This window comes from Desmodus rotundus, chromosome 7 (assembly GCF_022682495.2).
Source record: "Desmodus rotundus isolate HL8 chromosome 7, HLdesRot8A.1, whole genome shotgun sequence".
NCBI lineage: Eukaryota > Metazoa > Chordata > Mammalia > Chiroptera > Phyllostomidae > Desmodus > Desmodus rotundus.
In genome coordinates, this window is record NC_071393.1 from 103,163,613 (window position 1) to 103,181,310 (window position 17,698).

General features: G+C 45.1%; 1 protein-coding gene across 3 annotated transcripts in view; it reads left to right on the plus strand.

Annotated features, from left to right (window-relative positions):
- TMEM260 (transmembrane protein 260) overlaps positions 1-2,959 on the plus strand; it is a 55,678-nt gene extending 52,719 nt beyond the window's left edge. For 2 of the 3 annotated variants that reach the window (XM_045201354.3, XM_045201355.3), the window contains one exon: positions 2,021-2,210. In XM_045201354.3, the coding sequence (XP_045057289.2) occupies positions 2,021-2,063 (43 nt within the window). In that variant the 3' untranslated portion in view covers positions 2,064-2,210. Of the gene's footprint in view, positions 1-2,020 lie in introns of all 3 variants that reach the window. The other variant, XM_024567523.3, reaches the window with a different exon arrangement.
- Positions 2,960-17,698: the final 14,739 nt, after the last annotated feature.

Here is a 17,698-nt window from a genome sequence, read left to right on the forward strand (position 1 = left end):
TGTTAGGCCCCTACTGAAGCTAACTGGTAGCTTTGGTGTCCCGTTGGGCCTGAAAGCTTGCCTCTGTCAGTGAACAGGCGTCTGCAGCAGTCCGTAGGTATCTCCTTAGCCTGTGTCTCCAGACGGGTGACTGTTTGAAAGTCGAATGAGGCCAAATACTTGATGGATCAACACAAATCCGTCCTCCAGTACTGGTTGTTCAAACACATTCTTGTTGGGTGTAAAATATATTTTTGTTATTACTCACATGATCCTGTTCAGTAGCTTACGCAGAATATTAAGCTCAGGGGACATTAAGTTCAGGTGTAGTGGGGGAGCACAGAGTATCTGTTATCTTTAGGAGTGCATTTGAAAAATTAAAGATCCCCCCAATAAAGAGAATACAGTCCACCAAGACTATTGACAACAGTAACACACACACACACAGGAGGAAATATCATTCCATGTGAGGAGAAATGACTGGCTTCTTAAGATACGGCACATGTGACCATCCAGAATAAGTTGATACATCAGTAGCAGAGTGTTCTAGAAAAGGGTGTAGCGTTATTCTGATGGCTGGAGACTATAACAGGGGGTCATGACTGAGCTTCTCATTCTCGGGAGCCACCAAGGAAATGCTCGTTGAGGTGCTGGCCTAGGCTTTGAACTCCAAATCCTCAGTAGGATTTTGAAAACATGGGGAAGTAAAGAACAGGAGCCGTTCCTGAGTGCCTGCTCTGTGTGGGCCAGCGTGCCAGGCACGCTCCCCCCGTCCTCGTCCAGGGAGCCTCTGGAAGACAAGCAGCAGGTGCAGGAAAAAGACCACGAGGAAAGTGAGAGAAACACAGTATTTTACCAAGCAAAAGAAAGGGGGCTAACTTCTGGGCTTTAGTGTATCTGAAAATTATTCATGAAAGTATAAGATGACTTTCCTGTTGTGTGGAGTGAGGGAAACTTACGGGAAAATTGCTTTAAAAGGCAGCTCAAAGAAGGAAGGTTATTAAATATCAAAATGGCATATCAAACAAAGATTGTGGAACTTTTCATGTGGGTGCTAGTTAAAAAAAAGTTAGATACAAATTTGTCTGCTCTGGAGTAGGTAGTGGGGAAATAGATAATATGTTGGGTCCCTTTCAATGGAATAATATGATGACTACATCTCTAAAAAACGCTCTCCCTAGAGAAAGCCTGCTTGCTTGTTCCAGGCTCTCAGGGAGTCTCCTGATAAACTCAAGTTCCTGTGGACCCGACTCCAATTTGACAGTCCCCAGGGAGGCTGTGAAATTCCCAGATAACCAAGTGTCACCTCCCATTTTGCAGACAGGTATCTCCTTTTGTTAAATTTTCATGTTTTTCCACCAGAAAACTCTGTATCAGAAATTCTAAGTCTGTCCAATTAATTACTGTCTCTGATGCTGAGAAACAAAATTCCTAATTTCTGTGGGCAAACTTGTCACTATCAAAATGGTAATTGGAGGATACTATGAAGATCTTTAAGGATATCTCTTAAATTCTACTCAGCCCAGCCTTTTCAATGCTGGATTTGTTTGAGTTGTTCTCATGTTACTATTGTTATTACTGTTGTTTTTAAATGTAGGGAGAAATTCATGTGAAAGTAAGGGGCTAAATTTACATCCCTTCAAGTTCTTTTTCCATGCAGTTTTCTGAAGAAAGCTATTTTTTTTTCTCCAACAGCTAAATTTAGAGTTTCAACCTTCTGCCTATTGAGTAAATAGCTTTCTGTGAATTAGAAGTAAATCCCCTTTCCCAGAACATCTTTCTGGAGGAAGAGCATTTTGTCCCGACAGTGTGTCCTAGGTCCCCTCTGCGACATCCGACAAACCCCAGAAGCAGTTTTAGATGAAGCCCACTTGCCTCCTGCTACTGCACTAAGGAACACCCTTGCATTTTCTGCACGGCCTAGCAATGGTTAGACTTTTACTGTAGGCCACTCGGGGCTTTTATTTTTCTTGTGTTTTCTGATTTTTGAAGAACAGTCAAGGGATAATAATGAAATACCGACGTGTTTGCTCTCTTCCAGCTTTATAAGGAGATTGTCTATTTACAAAAGGAACACCCAGTGAACTGGCACAAGAACTACGCCATCGCCTGCGAGCGGATGCTCCACCTTCAGGACAGAGGCGCAGACCCCGAGGTCTTGCTCTCTGAAACCATCAGACATTTACGTCTCTACACGCAGAAAGTGCAGAACGACCCACAGCTGGCTGACATTTCAGTCGCTCTAAAGCACCTCAGAAAAGAACTGCAAAGTCTGAGAAATATGAAAAATGTCTGAGACGGCAAAATGTGGAAAACCTGCTTGTCATCCTGTTTCTAAAATTTCGAGGTCCAAAACTTCTTCCTCCAAGAAAAGAAACTGTATTAAAAAACTTTGAAGACTAAGTCACTTCCCAGATAGAAGTAACACAGTATGGCAGTAGCTTTCCTTGGGGGGGTCAGTGACTGAGTTGTGCTGCTTATGGAAAATCTATTTATCCCATGTCCCCAAATTAGCATTTCAGTGAGAATCTTTTGAACATTCCTCCTACTTTCACAATCTTTCACCTAATAATTTTGCTTGATTAGATTTTAAAAGAGAATGGACTCTATTCATATACTTAAAATATCGACTGTAAATCTTTTAAGGCCCCTGCCTATTGGGATCGGTTTTGTAGGTTAAACTCTTCAAACATTAATATCAGACCAAAGACATTTTCTGTTTCCTAAAAGTGAACTTTTTTAAAAAGAGTGAATCTCGTTACACTGCAAGTTAGAATACCTTTTTTTTTTTTTTTAAAGCTGTGGTTGTTGCATAATCTCATGCTTCAAGCTAAACACCAGCCGGGTGATATTTTGAAAAAAATTGGGTTTTTATTGTCTTAGGTAATTTTCTGAAAGCACTGAAAATAAAGCTAATTCGTTGTTGCTTTTTTCAGTTGCATAAACTGATTGGCAATAAAAGGATTTTGTCGTTCCTTAATTAATTTTATATTTGTGTTTTGCTTCTATTTGGGCTCATAAATCTGGGCCCAGTAATTAGTAGGCTCCTGCTGCCAAAATGCAAAAAAGGGGGGAGCAGGGATTGGAGGGGGAAAATGGGGAGGTGGTTCAATAAATTCATTTCTGTTACAAGCATCTTTTATACATATTACTAAAGAGAACGTAGTAAGAAATGCAAATAATAGTTCTTTATTTTATTATGACAGTTAATTAATAGCAACCTGTTTTAATGAATAAAGTCACTCAGAGTCCTTCAGCACTTCCTAAGTAGAGGCCCGAATCTGTAGGGATTCTTTTCCCCCCAATTGTATAGCTCCTAGACTCCGAGCACTATATAGGCCCCTGTATAGAAATGCTCACTAATGAAGAGGGAGGGCTAGAAGCTTGTCTGCATTCAAAGATCACTGGTGAGTCATTCAGCAAGAAAAGGCCCCTTACCAGGAATAGTCACAGTTCCGTGGCATTGTACTAGCAAAAGGGTCTGATCAAAGGTCTCCTGTGGAGCTTGCATGGTTCCCTTTCATACCACGACCATAATTAAAACCACTAATTCTCTTTTAAAATGCTGCAGGATGCCATGTAGGCATCTGTCTGGAGTGTCCTTTGTGATGTCATAAGCTGTTAAGGACCAGGGCCGAGGGCTTTTGAGTGAAACGCCAGTCATGAAGGTGCTTCAAGACAAGGGTGCCTCTAAAAGCTTGACAGGGCCTTGACTGCACAATTCGAGCTGCATTTGCCCCTTGTCAGCTGCCAGTAAATAAATCTCAAAGGGGGAAAAGCTGAAGTTTCATTACCTGATCCATGGGGCTTTGTTGGTTTTGGCACCACACAGGGGAAGCTCTTGCCCCTCCATTCTCTGGATTTGAAGATGTCCATTGGAGCCTGCAGTGCCTGGACAGGGTTCAGAGCGGAACCTTTTGAAGAGTGTCAATAGTTGTAACAGTTCAGCTGTTAGGAAGACAAATAAATGGAGGAGCTCATTAATCCGCTTTTGGCTCTCAGTGCCTTTTGCCCTTTTATCACAGCCTTATTAGGCTCCTACTCATCTTGAACCAGAAAAAAATGAATTGAAGTTGTTGAGTACTAATTGGCAAAGACTTTTAATCACGGGCCAAGAACTTTCACTGACTTGAAAGTAACTTCTCCACAGGGAGGAACCGAAAACCTGGTTTACCTTAAAACAAAAACCTGTCGGAGTCCGGCGTGGTGTAAAAACTTAAGGAAGCATTGATAAATTGTCAAAGTTGATCCATTTGAAAGAAATTCTGTAAGATTGTGATTTCCACTTTTCTTTAAAAAAAAAAAAAAAAAGAATAAAGATCACGTAGACATTCCCTAGAAATGCATTGTCTTTACTGGTCAGAGGAGAGATTGCACCCTGAGGTGGCTGTGTGTGTTCCTGAACGTCTGCACACACGTGGTCGTGCCCTTCACCTGAGCATCCGCACGCACACGTGGGGCCGGAGGGGCCTTGTTGAAAGTGGCTCTTCCTTCTTACACCCTTAATGGTTGATGAAGACGTCTTTTTGAGAATATCTGCTTTTTAAACTTGTCTGTACTGTGGAGCTATATATACACATATACAGGACTCTGCCTTTTGCATTGACTGTTGTCAAGTGGTGCCCGGATTATTCTGTAATTGTCCAACCGTGGCTTTGGACCACTCTGCCCTTGAGAAAGCAATGATATGATGGCCCAAAGTAGACAGGATCATAATTATTTAAATTTCTGAAAACCATCAGTAAATGGGGAAAAAAAAAGAAAAGAAAACGAGCTGAGATTTGGGGACGTTGGGCATCATTCCCAGATCAACTACTTTGAAGAATCCTTTCCTTTCTATTGTGTGAGGTTTAAAAAGTTGCTTGCTTTTTCTTCCCCTTGCTTTTCCTTGGCGAGTGAACAAACACCACAACATCTGACAGAAGGGTTTCCTTCGGTCCAACCCCCTGACATGGAAGAGAATGTGAAGAGGTGACTTCTCATGCAGGATTTTGCCAGCATTGTCCTAGCAGTGTCCCTGGAGTGCCAGGGGTTGGCAGGACGACAGGAACCCCACAAGGCCGACTTCTGCCTGGACGTTGGCCTGAGGAACAAGTGGGAGCCAGCAACACTGTCTGCCCGTCCACATGCTGCTGTGCCCTGCCGCCCGGCCCCGAGGCTGGCACACACCGGGGCCAGTGGAGAAGGGGCTGCGGGGCTCCGTGTTCTCCAGCGAACCTCCCGGCCCCGTTTCCGCCAATGGGAGGTGTGCTGGGCTCTGGTTCCTCTTGTCTTTGTTTTTTTAAAGGACCGTTTATAAAAAATTCTTTTGTTCTAGTACTCAAAATGCAGCCAAAATAGAAGGGAATCAGTTACTAGCGTACTGTTTTAAAATCTTCAAAGAGAAGTTACGAAACGTGACTTCTGTCCGTATTCTTAGGATTTGCTAGTAGTAGAACCGTGATGTTTAGCCTTTATGATATTTAAATAAAGCCCATTTTGAGGGTCAGGGTTATTTTTGATATCGTAGTGATTTCTTGAAGGCATTGGGCTAGGATATAAAGTTGTTTTAATTTACATTTTAAAAGTTAAATAATGTGAATCCTTAATCATAGTTCCCACCAATATCCCTCAGAATTAAAAAATGTTAGTAGTTTTAATATTAAGGAAAAAGGCTAATAGCAATGGTTGAAAAAGAATGGATCCTGTTACAGCAAATCCTTTTACTCTTTTAATTCTGGTGTGTTTTCAAAATGTGCAAAGGAGGATTATTACTTAAAATTCTGTTCTAAGTGGTTCTAAGTCCATGGTAAGTAAAGAAAATGGTAAGAGATTCACATTGCTTTGTTCATCCTCATATTTTGTTGTGGATGCAAAACCATCCCAAGGCTTATACTCACAAACAACTAAGTAATGTTTCCAGGGGTTCTGGGAATATGGAAAGGCCAGGGTCTTGGCACCGCATTACAGAGCAAACAGGGAGCTGAAGCTTTAAGCAGCGATCATATTCGATGAAGACGTCATTGTCAGTACCTTCTAAAGGTCTGTTTGATTTGGATCAGCATGGATGAAATTTTAAAAAGCCTCAGGAAGAGCACGACGTGCTTACCTGGATATGGGAAAGTAAACTGATGGAACATATCTTGAGAAAGGGATTTTTTCTGAAAAAAAAAAAAAAATCCTATTGCTTTTCAACAATGTAACATAGATGTGGTGGAAATTGCATGTACTGGAAAGATTAGCTTATGTCCCATTGAAAACAAAAGAAAGGGGAGATGGGTCGAGGTGCTGAGACTGTAACCATGAAACCCGCAGTTGTTCACCTTCGTGTGCCGAGTTAGCTGGGCCTCGTCCACAAACCCCAAGTGGTATTGCTGAGGCTTAATTTTCAGTGATATAAATAGGAGTATTGTGATGACTTTAGAAAAGTCAAGTTGATAAGGCTGAGAAAGTTTCAAGACAGAGATCAAAGACACAGGCGAGTAATTGGACCACGTTCCCATCCGAGCCAACCAACCTCACAGAGCAGCCAGGTGACCCCAGTGTTCTGTCCGTAGCCACCATTGGACGGGGGTAATGTCAGATAAAGGTCTAATGAGAGGCAAACAGACACAAGCCAAGTCTAAGATTTTAACGCTTTTAGAATTGTTTAGAATTTTTTATAAATCTGCATAAATAGTTTTAGGGGGAAGTATGACAGAAGGAGTATAGTCCTTGTATTGTTAAGTTTATTAAATATATTGTAAACTAATATATGGAGCTTGTATGCTATTTTTTTAATATACACACAGACCATAATTATCTTCTACTTAGAAGTGTTGCCTGAGAAGCAGTTGTTTTGTAATTAACCTTTTAAAGAAGATATTTTTGAGATTTTTTCTTATCTAAATGAAATATTCCCAATGGTTGAGCCATTGGAAATATCCCTAATCCTTGTGGTTGTTGCTTTTATGCGAAAGTGTATATGATTAAAGTAAAAGAGGGAACACTGCTTGGGAAATCAGACCCAGTTTTCTTTTCCTTTTTTTTTTTTAAGATTTACTTATACACTTTCAGCGAGAGGGGAAGGAGGGAGAAAGGGAGGGAGGGAAACATCAGTGTGACTGAATCAGTTGCCTCTCACACACCCTCAACCTGGGACCCGGCCCGCAACACAGGCCTGTGCCTTGACAGGGAATCAAACCAGCGACCTTTCGGTTTGCAGGCCGGCGCTCAGTCCGCTGAGCCACACCAGCCAGGGCTGACCCAGTTTTCTCATCCTTGGATGATGGTGTGATGGAACATCAAAGAAGTGCCCCTGACCGTTGATTATCACCTAAGACAGGAAACCCCAGTAACACCCTGGTGTGCCATTGAGGATTTGAGTACAGGGTAAAGGATGCGAGGACTACAATCTTCTTACAGTATCTTCCCTCAAAATAGGTTTTGAAAGTAGAAGGAAACATATAATTGTTGTACTATTAACAGTGCTTTTAAAAGTTGATATTTTAAAAAGTCAAAGGCTTATTTAAAATATTCTAGCAAAAACTACAGAAACTTTAAAAGGAGTTGTTTATAAACAGAAGATGATCCACTTATGAAAACCTAGGGTTCCTTTGACTGAGGAATGAAAAACCAAAGTTAATTTACGCAGAGCTTAAAACAGGTAAGTTCACCGACGGAGAGCACTTGTGCTTAGTGGCGGTGGGTACTCGGTGTGTCATCATGTGTCCCTGCACCTGGAGCGTGTTCCTGCAACAGGTGGGCTGGTTTTTATTTCCTTTCGGTGACCAGAATTGTAACCCCTGGGCTCTGCAGCTGCCCGGTGGGTGTGGGATTGTGCCAGCTGTGGTGATTGTCAGGTTTGGTCATTAAGTCAATTTAGTGCACACTGAACAGACTTTCTTACAAAATAGAAATAATAATGCGTCTGAGGTGACAAGGGTAATTATTGTTTCATGCAATTAATTTCATATATGTGGCTGCATGTATAGTGTGCATGCCATATATGCACACAGTATACGTGTTATACATACACATGTGACATGTGTTGGCCTAGGAGAACTTAAACCAACTTGATTGGGTGTTAATGCCAAAAAGGTTAGTAAGGGATCATGTGGTATAACTAGCATGACTAATCTAGTTCAGTGAATAGAGAAGCTGAGGCCTGCACTGAGTAAGCGACTTACTGAATGCTATACAGCGAGGCAGTCGCAGAGCTGGCCCTACAGCACAGGATTCCTGGCTCTGTCTGTATACTTTCCCCGCTTCCGTCACAGTTAAATGAAACTGGCTACGTTCTACTATCAGCTTTGTCACGTTAAAGTCTCCAGGAGCTAATATGAACCAATATAACATTGTATGTCAACTGTAATTGAAAAATAAATAAATAAATGCTGCACTTGTTGACACATTCCTTCCCCGTCCCAAACAGGGTTCAAAACTTGGTAATGTTTCTGTTTGGGAGAAGGGAATGCGTCCCAGCTCCACTGGAATGTTGGCTGAGTTGGGGATTTGACTTCTCCTCCCAGAATCCGAGACCATCTAGAGCCGCTGCTCATGATGGTTCTGTCTGGTCCTGCCACTCAGTTAAAGAATTTTAACAGTGTCCAGAGGGCAGAGGGCTCTGAAGACCCAAATATCTGGTTTCCTAATTATGAACCTTACTAAGTCAATGTTTAAGTCGTAATGCCTTCTAAATTTGGCTCTTGAGTCATAGGTGTGATTTGTAAAAATACATAGAAACAATAATTACTATTATTGTAACAACTAATCCCACTCAGAATCTGCTGACTGGCTTCGACGGTCTAAAATGACCTAAACTGCCTGCATTTGCTGGGAGAGTCGGAAGTACCTTGGCCCTTCATCTCTGGGAGACAGGTGCGCTTGGGGTCACTCATGGGACAAGGACGCCTGACACAAACTGTGCGGCTGACCTTGTGTGCATTTGTTTAGAGATGACCTGCCTTACAGGGTTAGCATTCGTGTGACAATACATTTCTCCTTTCGCATGTCCTCTTGTGAACAATGATGTAATTGATCCACGGAGCCCAAACCTGGTGACTACTGTGAGCTGATTTGTGGAGGTCAATGTGTGAACCTATACAAGATCGCACAAAACCACAACTCTGTTTTAAAGCAGTGCCACGAGATTGCATAATCGTTGTGCTCACGTGACTGCTTCAACGTTTGTTGAGACACAGATTCTATGTTCCTTGTTTATTATGGTGCTGGTGGAGTAAATACATACCTTAGCAAACACCTTCACGGCGTCCTGCAAGCTCCCAGAACAGTGTGCGAGCTCCCGCAGGACTCGCCAGGGCCTGCAGGTGAGGGCAGGCCAGCTGCAGTGCTCGCCGTCCGCATGACGGCGCACGCTCCAGGCTGTGTGCCTCGTGGACTCGTTTTGTCCCTGAAGGAGCCTGGAGCAGACACCGGGTCCTTCCCGCCCCTCCGTTCCCATTCCCAGGTTACAGGCTCTTTAGAAAGCACAGGCCTTCCCTTTCTAAGTCCCACCAGGAGTCGTGTGTAATGGTTAGTGCTAGGCTCCCAGCTCTGCCACCTGCTGTTTTGCTTCTCTTTTGTATGTTTAAAAAAGGCCTCACTAAATATGCATCTGGAAAACACATAATTCAATTTAAATTACAATGGTAATTACAATTATGTTATTTAAATTATGTGGAAACAATTACAAGAAAGTAACAAGAAGCACTGAGCAGATGAAGAAACCAGTCCCACCAATCCATAAACACATCAGCCTGCGCGCGCGTGGGCACCCGTAACATTCACTCCGTGGGGCCCATTAGCGAGAAGACCTGCCTGTCCATCTCTGCTGGCCTCTCCACACCGCGCCTGCTCTCGGCCCAGCTGAGAGGAGGCTTCATCATCACCACTTGCCTCCCCTCCCCAAGCTTACTTTTTGTCACCTATACATTTGATCTGATTGTTTCTTTTCTTAAACAGCGTAGATTCCGTTGGTCCCAGAGACCTCTCAAAAAACAGTCTCCTCCCAACACAGCTTCTCTGGGCACTTCGAGGACTGGCATAGGACAGAAAGCTTGGAGTCCTGACCTCAGGGCCACTGACGGGCCTCCAAAGCCAAGCTAGGGGTCATAGATTTCTGAGTGGGCAAGAGTAGAGTACCCAGCAACATGTCTTATAAATGCGTACCCCATTCACTCGCTTATTCTACTCATTTAAGCAATAAACATTTCTTTAGTTCCTACAACGAGGCAGGTGCAGGTACTAGGTTTTCAGAGAGAGAGGGAACCAGACAGACAAGAGCCTGACCTCAAGGGAGCTTCCCGATTCTAGAGGGGGAGGAAGCCAAAATGCAAGTCTTAAAAATCTGCCCAAGGATTTTTTTTCTCAGTAGCACATCGGCTTACCCCATGCAGGGAACCAAACCCGCTCTCTCACTGTTACAGATGCTGCTGACTGAGAAGGTTTGTCACCGCCCCCTCAACACAAATTAACAAGTTTCCCACCCATGGAGATGTCTGCGTCTCATTCTTGGGTTATCTAGAGCCCGCTGAATCCACAGAGGGCTGTGGTGAGCCACAGAACAGTCACTTCGCCCACACTTCCACCTTGGTCCTCCCCTCCCCTCGCCCCTTCTCCCCCACCAACATCCACAATCCTCCACCTTCCCCTGCTGATCTGAATGGCACGGGGGAGAAACAGCAAGAGCACGTGTAGCAAAGAGGGCCCTCACTTCTTCCATGGCCACCTGTAGCGACAGAAAGGAGGGTACACGTGAGAAAAGCGTGTCAAGTGCTCTTCCTCAGTCTCCGTTCCCAGAGGCATCCTGATTGATTAGAGTCACAGCATGCACCCTGCTTACCGTCATTGCTGGAAAAGCAGACCCACCTCCATGAAGCAATGAGAAGGAATTGATGCTTCTGTAGTATTCTTGCCAAAAACTGTATAACTACAGTTTAGCCTCGAGAAAACATCACACAAACCCAAACTGAGGGACACCGTACGAAATACCCGACCGGAACTCTTCGATGAACAGTGTCAAAGCCATGGACGACACGGGAGGACAGAGAGCGTCCCAGACTGAAGGCCACTGAGGACACAGGACGACGAGGTGCCAACGGGGCCCTGCCTGTGGGACCCGGGTCGGGCCTGAGAACGGCAGGGAGGCCCTGGCGGAAACGTGGGGAGCTCTGCACCGGAGTCTGCAGTGCAGCTGGTAGAGCTGTGCTGCCCTTAGTGTCTTGGTTTCGATCATTGTACTACAGTCAGGCAAGATACTTAAAGAGGGGAAGTCGGGGAAAGGTTGAATAGGCATTCAACGATTTTTACAACTTTTCTGTAATTTTAAAATTATTTCAAAATGAAAGAGTTTCTTTATTAAAAAAATGTTAAAGGCAAAGTGCTCCTTTTTCCTCTTACTCTTTGTCATTCTTTGTTGACTGCCTTAAGCCTCAAGACGAGCAATAGATACCACAGTGGTCTTTATTACTTGGGCGCACCAATGATCAAAGAGACAAGTTGCTCAAGGCCAAAGGCCACAGGCCTGCCCCCAGCACTGCATTAGGGTAGGTGGTCCTTGTTGGCCCAGGGCCTGAGCCCCCTCCTCGTGGCTGTCCAGTGGGACCTGGGTGAGGGCGGGCATCTCCAGGGGGCCCAAGGCTGTTTCCAGTGCCCCGGGGAGGCTCAGGAGAGGTCTGTGGGATTAAACGCCCTGCAAAGCCACTGGACTCACACCTGGTCAGAAGACAGCGGGCTCTATCTCGGATTATTCCTGTGGTCCAGGTTCCTCTCTTCAGGCCATTGCTGCAGAAGAGGGAGTGAAGGCAAAGCACCCGTAATACCCTAATTCTTTCCAAAGACGAATCACATTTTTGTAGCTTCATTAGCATTTGTAGATAGACATTGCATAAGTGGCATTATGCTAAATAATTATTGTTACATGATGTGAAATTAAACACATTTTCCTCAGCTTGAAATTATTCCTGCCACGTACTGAGTTTGGTGACAGCTTGAGAATTTGGACAGTGGATTGCAAGAAGGAGAGAAGCAATCTACGTGCTAAAAAAAAAAACACCCACAAAAACCCAAATCAAAAAAAATGCCAATCTGAAATATTCCACCAAAAGGTAAGTCCTTGTAGCAAAATAGTTTTGGCTGAATGGAATATTAAACCTGCTACTATGAATTTCACGCCTTGCATTCCTAACGCAGATGCGGAGTAATGATGCCAAAAATTAATTGGAAATAATGCGGCTTGCCTTGTGTACTCTATCCAGTAGAGGGCACAGCAGATAAGCGTTGTGTGCGCTGGTGACTTAGGGACTGATAAGGCTTGTTTGTAATTGCTTCTGTAAAGATATGTAGCAACATGCTTGGATGCTTATTTACACTTAGGAATGTGGTTCAGAATAGGAGGCTTAGATTTATAACTTCGGTTTTGCCTGTCAATACATGGGAGACTTTGGGTCGTTGCGAGCATTATATTTACCAATGCACAATGTCAAATTGCTGGATTTGATTGTTACAGTACAGTGAATTATTCTATTACTTCTGACTTTTTTTTTTTATCCCAAGGAAAATGCAAACTTCCCAGGCTTCAGGGCAGGATAAAACGGCTCCGAGCATGTCAGCATCTCAAGAGCACATGACTTCCTTAGTGGGTTGTATTAACTTCACAGATGCAAATTTGAAGAATTAGAAGGCTTAGAGATGGGAAATTTGGAGAAGAAAAGAATAATGTCTTCAGATTTCTGGAGGGTTAACTGGGTAAGTCATTTTGAAAGCTGCCGATGCTAATTCTCATAGCAGGAGATGGAGCAGACCCTAAAATGACCAGGAACAAGGCACAGAAATGCTAAGAAAGAAGAGAATCTCGTGTCACACTTGGAATTGCCAACAGATTATAGAGGTTCCTCTCTCTCTCTCTCTGGCACCGAGTTCTCCTGTGTAAACTCCTTATAGGGCAACTTTCCACAATCTAGGTAAAGGGTGTTTGGCAGTTCCACTTAGTTTATTAAACAAATGAGTCTCCTGCCTCAGATGCACATATTTGGATGCTAAAGGACAGAAACGTGACATATAAACATTCACCCAGAAGCACTATAATTTGCAGCTGAAGGGAAAGCTGTGGAAATAAACTACAACATCGTAAAGCCTAATAGACAATAATCCTGAAGAAAAGTCATAGGCCTAGCTCCTGCCAGGGAACAGGCTGTTTCCCGAGTATCGAGTGGGCAGGAGTGGGCGACCAGGAACTATCCTGTCCGCCGTGTGATCAGATCCTCAGCCAGGCACCAGGCAGGTAGGGCTGGAATCCCGGTTGTCCTGCCCCCACCACAGACTCTCCCCTCTGGGGCTCTTCCCTCTCCCCCCATTTTGGAGCCTTCCATACAAGTCCCAGGTCAGAGACACCCCACTAGGAAAATGAGCTGGGGAAGAGATTCCCCACAGAGCTGGCCTCTGGGGGTGGGTGGCGGGGGGCAGGCATGTGGGCTCTGGGGTGTCAGGAACTTCCTTGTGTGCCCCTGTTAGCTTTGAATTTTGTCCCATGAGCAAATACTGCCTAACCAAAAGTGTGGAGAAATGGACCCTGGACCAATGGGTAAAGGGTGGCCTGCCCTTTCCTTGACCTGCTCCTGTCTGTCAACCCTGCTCCCCACCCCGTGGGTGTGTCCCTTCCTCCCTCCCTTGCTTTTCCCAAAGGAATTATAATCCTTTCTTCCAGGGTCTTGCTCTACTGGAGATCTTGTTATCATTGCTCCTTTGAAAGGTCCGCTCCTTGTTTATATCTCTCTGTTTCTTTACAAATGCACTCCTCCCTAGTGTGTGTGGTAGGTGAGTGGGGGTGGTGCCAAAGGATGCCTGTGGAGGGAGGGTCTGCGAGAGAGAACAGGGAGAGGCCCTTCTCATCAGAAGGGTTGTGGCAGAAGAATTGAACCTACAGGCTTTTCAAGTTATGGGTCTAGTTTTAGGGGATGAAATCGAAGGATGAGTTCAAGTTTAGTGTGAAAGTTAAGGTCTCCAAAGCTCTGCCTCCCATCCAACCCTCCGAAGTCCTACTGGTAGTACTGTCACAGAAAGCTGTACGTGCACCCAAAATGGCAAAAGCCACGATGTAGCTCTTACACAGCTGAGCTGCCAATAAAATGTACAAATATTGCCTCTCATCTTGGAGAGTGTTAGGTAGCTGAGGTGTCTAAGAAAAGATGGGAAGCCAAAAAGGTCCAATTAAGGGCTTTTATTTGAGGCGGGACACAGAGATCAGGTGGGCTAAGTCCGAGAAGACTGCAGTGGCAAGAGAAAGGGTAGAAGGGTTTTCAAGGGTGTGTAGCAGACACCCAGAGAGCATGGGTCACCCTGCTGACCTGCCCCAGGTGTCCAGGGTGTAGGTGTTTGCAAGACAATGTCCTCTGATCAGGAATGGCTGATTCGGGGACAGAAAGTCCCAGAGATTTATGGCCCTTGTTTCTGGGAAAAGCTCGAGGGAGAGGGGAAGGGTCGTGAGGATTCAGATGGTTTCCTGCAGGATGCCCAAGGCTATGCCTCAGTTGCTTCTGCTAATAGGGAATCTGGAGGTCAGGTATTTAGCCAGTGATGCAGACCGTCTTTGTTCTAGCATAGGGCGGTGGCTCAGGCCCTCCAGGTCCCGGTACATTCTAACAGATAGCTGATTCTCTTGCCTTCGAATATTTGTAACCAGAAACTGTATTTAATATTGCAAGTAATTACTCTTATGGTATATCAGTCAGGGTCCTGTTGTGACGAGCAGAATTCATTCCAGCTAGTTTCAGCAGGAAGGGACTTATTAGGAGACATAAGACAGCTCACAGAATTCCTGGGAGGGCTGACGAGACACGCTCTGAGCCGGCCCTTCTAGAATGACCCCAGCACTGCCCTGCAGAACCCCGTCACCCACAGAGCGGTGGCCTCCTTTTGTACAACTGGGAAGCTCTGCGTTAAAATGGGAAGCTGCTGCTCCTGCCCCCAACTCCAGAACCATGACCCCACTGCCCCCCTCGGGAAGCCACCATCGTCAGGAAGTTCCTGCATTTGCTACAGCCCGAACCACCTCCATGCCCACTAGACTCCACACCAGCAAATGGCTGGCCCACCACTGCTTTCAACACACACAAAGCCAGTGATCAGACTCAGCAAAATTACATATGTGTCATGACAGTGCTCGCCAGCAAAAAGCACGGAGATGAGGGCGGTGTCTCACTGCCGCCTTCCAAATCCCTCCTGAGTGCATCTGAGTGGCTGACCTGTTCTCACGGCCGGAACCCCGGTCTGCATTTCCCAGCCTCTGCAGTATGGAGGGCAGGTGGAGTAAATGTTGAACATCAATAAACTACCTGCTACACTTCAAATTAGAGAGAAGAAAACATGTAAAAAAAAAAATACCCGTACACAAGAGCCAATGGTTTCTTTTGAACCAAAAGTAAGTGTGTATTCAGAAATGGATGAATAAGTAATGCAGAACTGTCCCAACAAGAATTTGTAGGACCTGAGGTTGGCACAAAAAGGGGGGGATAGGAATTATTTTATTTCCTCCATCCTAGCAATAGAGGAAATTGCAAAGGTCAATGCCTGGTGTCTGTTTGTGTGATACCCAGAGCATGTTAATCAATACATGATTAGAACATGGTCCAGAAGGGCAAAAGGGGGCTGATTTTAGCCGCTAAGAACATGGAAGCTGGTGGGAACTCCCCTGCCGTGAAGGCAGAACTGAGAAAGGAAACTATTACATCATCAGTGGGATGGGTTAAAGGTGCACAGTGGTTCCGGTCGGTCTGCAGGACCTGGCTCTGCATGCGTGAGCAATGGCATCACCATGCTTCCACAAAGATCAGAGGGCCTACCAAGAGGAAAGAACCAAGACAAACCAGTGCATCTCCCACGTTTTTATCGTCATTTGAGAAGCCATCTTAGGACCCTTGGGTGTGAGTGGAGCGTATCTTTGGGACCCTGCAGGAAGGCAGAGTGGGACGTGCCACTCAGGTGTCAGAACTGAGACAAAGTTGATCATGCTAAAGAGCAGCTTCCAAAAAGAATTTCTGGAAATTCAAAATTAAATGAAGAGGCTACAATACATACATTACTCCAAGTCTTTCAGAAGCTGTAAGACCACTTATAAAGAAAAACATAACCTACAACCGAGTAACACAGGCCGCAGAATGCGGAAGAGATAGGAGGAGGACAGGAGCAGAAAGACATGGTGGAGATTATCCTGTGGGGAACCCTCACGAAGCCTCCTGCAGTTTCCAGTGGAAAGTCAAAGCCCAACTGTGGACCCAAGCGTGACACAGCAGCTGATCCCAGTGGCCACGCAGAGTCACCAGTACCCCACTCAATCGCACCACCTTGAGAGGAAGCAGAGCCAACTGCTCTACCGCTCTGAGTGACCTTCAGTATAGACATGAACTATTTCAATCTTCTTGTTTACTCAAAAAGTAACTCTAACAGAATTTTTTAAGTATCTACTGAACTCTATGTCAGAAATAAGAAAAATATAGGTGTGGTATTTCAAGGGCATTATTATTTTATCAGGGTCAAATCAAAATAAAGAAGCACTTTCGTTATAATGTAGTAACTGCTATAACAAGGAAAACATAGAGGAAACCTACCCAAACTCAAAGTGGGGAAATGTCACAAAAGCCAGGGGTGGTGGCTGGGGGTGGGAGGAGACCAAGCTGCAGTAGGAGTGGACAGGGAGAATTGGCCGGGCAGCCAGGGGAGGAGACAGGGGCAGGAGGAGGAGGAGTGTATCAGAAAGAGGGAATCTCAGTGCAAAGCCCTAGCATGGAGAGGGATTACAGTGCGTTCAAGGAATTGATGGGAATTCTGGTGGTTGAAAGGCTGAGTCTGGAGTGAAAATGGCCAGAAATGCAACTGTGAAGCAAGCAGGGACCAGCCAACACGGATCTTCAGAGCCACACTGAAGAGTTTGGGTTATTACACCTGAAACCAATATAATGTGTATCAATGGTAATTGAAAAATAAACTTTAACAAAATTTAAAAAAGAATTTGGGTCGCATCTTGCCAGCAATGGGAAACTGTTGGCAGTGTGTTAAAGTGGGGTGTGACGCCATGTGACCGGACCAGGTTGACCACATGTAGAGAATAGACTACGAGAAGGAGCAAGACAGGAAGAGGAGAAGCCAGGTGGAGGTGGTCACCGTCACATTGAGGGGACGCTGTGGTATGGCCCGGTGACTAACTGGAGAGGAGGAAGGGTGGGCATACTTGAGTGAACTTCGAGCCTTGAAAGGGTCCTTGACATAGCCAAGCAGTCCTGGTAAGGACAATGTCTGCTCCCCAGGACAACCATCGCGAGCTTTCTTCTCAAATCCCAACTCCAGCTCCCGTTCCTCCCCCTCTTAGCCATCTCCTATTTGGTTGAAACACTGAAAGCCATTAGAAAGGATTTCTTTTTTCTTGCCATCAGACCAACCTGCTCCTGTACGAACGTTCCCCTTCCCCATGCCTGAACCCTCCCCCCATCACTAGCCACCCCTGAAATCCTGCGCCGGGCACCTTCTCAAGGACCCTGCTCCTCTAGGTCCCTTCGTGTCTACATCACTGGTGTCTCATTCCTCTCCCTTCCCCTCCGTGATCTGACTTTGCTTTCCCAACCTCCCCTGGTCCTGTTCTATTCCTTAAACCCACACTTCAGGCACACTGACCCCAAACACTCCAAGCTCAAAAACTTCTCCATCTGCCTGAAAAGCTTTACCATTTGCACTGGATTGAATAGTGCCTCCCCAAAATTCATGTCCACCC